The sequence below is a fragment of the Sinocyclocheilus anshuiensis genome, unplaced genomic scaffold (assembly GCF_001515605.1).
Source record: "Sinocyclocheilus anshuiensis isolate Anshui unplaced genomic scaffold, SAMN03320099.WGS_v1.1 scaffold343, whole genome shotgun sequence".
Taxonomy (NCBI): Eukaryota; Metazoa; Chordata; class Actinopteri; order Cypriniformes; family Cyprinidae; genus Sinocyclocheilus; species Sinocyclocheilus anshuiensis.
The window spans coordinates 317,034-321,569 of NW_015549598.1; the positions used below are offsets into that span (position 1 = coordinate 317,034).

A 4,536-nucleotide genomic window follows, 5' to 3' on the forward strand; every position below is an offset into this window, starting at 1 on the left:
TGGACTATAGAAGACTAGATTTTGATTAGGAGATTATGAAAAATAATATAACCAGTATTAAAAAAAATAATGAAAGAAAGAAATACAAAATAGTGAATAGCATGGTTCAGGTATGACAATATCCAAAATCCTTGTCCTTGTGGGGCCATTTGGTCCCCATAACGTGATAAATACCAGGTACACACACACACACACACATATATATATATATATATATATATATATATATTCCATTCTGTTACTAACAATCCCTTAAATTTTGAGTTTAATGCAAATACATACTATACAACAAAGGGACGTTCAACTGTCACACCTCCAGTCATCAGCAAGAATAACAGTGCCAGCTATTTTTGTCCTTCCCGTTTTCATGCTCTTTTTGAGCGTGGTTAATCTGAGAGGTGAAATAATCCTGTGGTTAAGAGATAATCTGGTTGACAGCTCTACTACTGTCACTTTACCACCTTCACGAGGATGAGATTCAATAGCAGCTAAACTGTGTGATACAGCGGCTCACAGCAAGAGGGACCAAAATCAATAATAATAGATCCAAAAATAGGGATAATTTGTCTCAGTCCCTTTTTTTCATATTCTGTATTTTGCATTGCATTTTTTCCGAAGTCCACTTCTGTTATTTAAGGTTTCTTACATAAAAAAGTCATTTTCCACCTTCTCTGTTGTTTCAATAAATGTTCTGGTTAGACTGAAGAGTTTGCGCTGTGAACACTAAAGTACGTCTTTGTATTTTGTCCTCCAAAAGAGCAAGGAAAATCCATTTTCCCTCATGAAATGTACCCTTTAAGTACTTTTCAAAAGGTTGATTGCTACTTTAATAACTTTGAGAACAAAAAAAAGAATTAAATTTGAGATTAAACCCTGGAATTATTGCTTTCCATAATTAAATTTGACTGCAGATTCCAAAATATGGAACACGGAGGGAACGTGAATGTAATATTTTTTGGATTATTGTGGACAGATCATTGCGATCGTTTTCTCCCATGCCGCATAAACCGATTCACTACACCTAGAACAGTAATAAAGACACTGCAGCAGTGAAATTAGCATTACTAATTAGCAGAGCAAAATCAACACAAGGTGGCTCACCTTCAAAGTCCACGTGCCCGTCTCCGTTTAAATCGATGTCCCGCAGAATGTCCTCCAGATCTCTGTGACCCACCTGAGGGAATAAGAATCAATAAAGCGATGAAAGGAGAATTGAATGAGGGCTATAAACGCTTTTTAGCAAAGTAAATAACAGCACCTGCTGGCCCAGCAGTTTCTTCATGGCCTCTCTTAGTTCTGCTGTACTGATCTGACCGTCTCCGTTGGTGTCAAACTGAGAGAGAGGGAACAAAAGAAGAGTGATAAGAGGTTTAAATGTATTCAAGCATTTTCCTGCTCTTCCTGACAATTTTGGGCAATTATACTATGTTTTACAAAGAAAGCGTGAAGTGGAGTGAAGTGAAATGTGCATTTGAGCTGAGAACAACTGTTCTGTGTCTAATGTTATTTCTTCGTCCATATTTACAGCTTATTTTTTGCCGTTTTATTTATGTGCTGTTTTCGTTCACCTGAAAACTCTCACTCTAGGGTTGCATTGTTGATTGAAATAAAATCAAAATTGCAATATGGCTTCGATTTGGTAGTGCAATTATCAAATCCCAAAGGTTGTGTGTTAAATAAATCTATAACTAAATATATGCGCTGCATGTTTTATTAGTATAGTAATTTTACAGTTGTAATGTAAAATAAAATTATTATTATATTATTTTTAATTTTACTGTTTTTCTTGTTTTATTTTTTTAGTAATTATGTAGCAAGAAAACTAATACCATTATTATTATTATTAGTATATAGCCATATTGATATATTTTGGACAAATTTTGCATCCCTACAAACTAGCACAGAAAACCTGGAATTTTTAAAAAATTGCATTTGAAATCACAATTTTTATCCCAAAAATTGCACCTTACCTTTTTGAAAGCGTCGCTATTAATTGCAATAAAATATAAATTGTGATATGGCTTAGTGCAATTATCAAATTACAAAGGCTGTGATTTAATAAATTTATGTGCTGTGTGTTTTATTAGTATTGTCATTTTACAGTTATGATGTAAAATCAAAATTATGGTGATATTATTTTTCTTAAATACTCAGTTTTTACTTTACAGTAAATTATTACAATTGTAAAAAATTTTCTTTTGTTTTTAGTAGTTATGAAAATAAATATTATTATTATTCTTATTATTATATAGGCATATTGATATATAATCACAAAATTTTGGACAAATTGTGCAGCCCTATAAACAAGCATAGCAAACCTGGATTTTTTTTACATTTCATTTTAAATTGCAAGAAAAGGGTTAAAGGGGTCATATGATGCTATTTTAAAGATCATTATTTTGTGTATTTGGTGTAACAGAATATGTTGACATGCTTTAATGTTCAAAAAACACATTATTTTTCAAACAATTAGTTTTTTTCCCAAATCATGCAGCCCTGCCTCACCTCTTTGAAAGCATCTCTCAATTCCTTTACTCCGATCATATCTGCCGTCTCAGCCAGGAGTTTGGGGCCCATCAACTCCACAAAGTCCTCAAAGTCCACATGTCCTCCCACTATAAGACATAGGACACAAGCTGTTACAAAACTGTTACAAAAAAGTGAGCTTCCTGAGCTTTCGCAAAGGTTCTTTATTGACCTCTTTGGTTCCATGATGAACCTTAAACATCCATGTAAACTTTCCACTGCACAAATGTTTCTCCGTTTAGGAACTGATTAATGAAAGGTTCTTTGGGGAACCCAAAATGGTTCTTCTATGGCAGTGATGGGCAAACTTGGCCCTTCCAGGCCACTTTCCTGCAGAGATTTGATCCAACCCTGATAAAACTCACCTGCCTGTAGCCTTCTAGTAGTCTTGAAGACAATGATTAGCTGGTTCAGGTGTGTTTGATTAGGGTTGGAGCTAAACTCTGAAGGAAAGTGGCATGGAAGGGCCAAGTTTGCCCACCCCTGTTCTATGGCATCACTTGTGGAACCTTTATTTTTAAGAGTTTATGTAAGCAGCACCAAACATAGCCATATACATTTCTAAATAAATGTTGAACAAAACATGTTGATTTGTAGCGTACAGTTCATGTTGATCTGCTGACTCAGTTCGATGAGCTCCATCTCAGTAGGCATGTATCCCATGGTTCTCATGCAGTTGCCCAAGTCTTTGCAGCCAATGAAGCCGTCTTTGTCTTTATCAAACTCTTTGAAGGCTTCTCGTAGCTCTGCAAAGACAGAAAGCAGGTCAGGAAAAAAAAAAGGACAGTTGAGTGCGAATCAGGGATTGTGAAAAGCGAATATTTTATAGTACAATTATGTTTCCCTCATGCAAAATCAAACAATTTTGAAGACAATTACAAAGCCCTTACAAAGCACAACAATGCATCTCTGAATGACCAAAACACTTGTAACTAAGTACTTCATTGCAAACCTTTTCTATTCACAATGAAATAAAAGCTCTTCAAATTAAAATGGAACAACCGACACAGAGTGTGCTGGGAAATTTCATAGTGAGAATTTGCATACATTGAAATGTCAGAAATTACATGTGATCAAAACTCTAAAGCATTCTGCAGACTTCAGTTTAGTTTTATATCAGAAACCCTAAACACTGCATGTTTATTATGATATTTTAAAATGTATTCCTGTGATGCACAGGTGAATTTTCAGCATCATTACTCCAGTCTTCAGTGTCACATGATCCTTCAGAAATCATTCTAATATGCTGATTTGCTGCTTAAGAAACATTTCTGATTACTGTCAATGTTGAAAACAGTTGTGGTGCTTAATATTTTTGTGGAAACCGTGATACTTTAGCAATGAGGTAGAACTTACCATCCAGTTCCTCTGGTCTCAGCTCTCTGTTCTGCAACAAAATAAACAAAGTAATCACTGACAATCCACACTAATTTGCGCAGTTTTGTTCCATTAATGACACAAGTCAGCTGGTGTTCTCCTCCTACTCTAAAGAATACAGTCATTTAATTTTATGCACTATTTCCTGCTAGAAAGAAACTCATTATAGCATTAGGATCACAATGACACGTGTAAACGAATACACCCAACCTTTTCAGGGTTTTTCCCGTCTCTAAAGGAATTAATTATTTTTCAATTTTAAAAATTTAATTTTAATCGAATTTTTTAAATTCGATCTTCCCATTTGGATTAAGTCGTTTGGAACGGCACATATAAACTCAGGACTGATCTCTCATAATCAGCTCAAGCTGTTTTCTTTGATCCCAGCATTCCCTGCTCACACATCTTCTCAAACACAAGCGCAAGCAGGGCTCACCTCCAAACACTCTCTGAGCTCTTGCAGAAGAACTCAATCACGTGAGCCTAACCCAAGTCCCCTGCAGAGGCTAATAAAGGCAGATCCCTGCAGTTCGTACATAAACCCAAGCATGCAGCACTGCGTCTTTATGACCATCTGCAAAATGTCTGCATTTGAGAAGAGCAGCCTTGAAGGTGTATCAGTGCTTCAGTATA

General features: G+C 35.4%; 1 protein-coding gene across 3 annotated transcripts in view; it reads right to left on the reverse strand.

Moving 5' to 3' along the window:
* The window catches only part of cabp1b (calcium binding protein 1b), a 26,086-nt gene that overhangs the window by 2,002 nt on the left and 19,548 nt on the right, over positions 1–4,536 (reverse strand). For all 3 annotated transcript variants that reach the window (XM_016447184.1, XM_016447185.1, XM_016447186.1), the window contains 5 exons: positions 3,883–3,913; positions 3,129–3,272; positions 2,506–2,615; positions 1,259–1,333; positions 1,102–1,174 (listed from right to left, as the gene is read on the reverse strand). In XM_016447184.1, the coding sequence (XP_016302670.1) occupies positions 1,102–1,174; positions 1,259–1,333; positions 2,506–2,615; positions 3,129–3,272; positions 3,883–3,913 (433 nt within the window). The remainder of the gene's footprint in view (positions 1–1,101; positions 1,175–1,258; positions 1,334–2,505; positions 2,616–3,128; positions 3,273–3,882; positions 3,914–4,536) is intronic.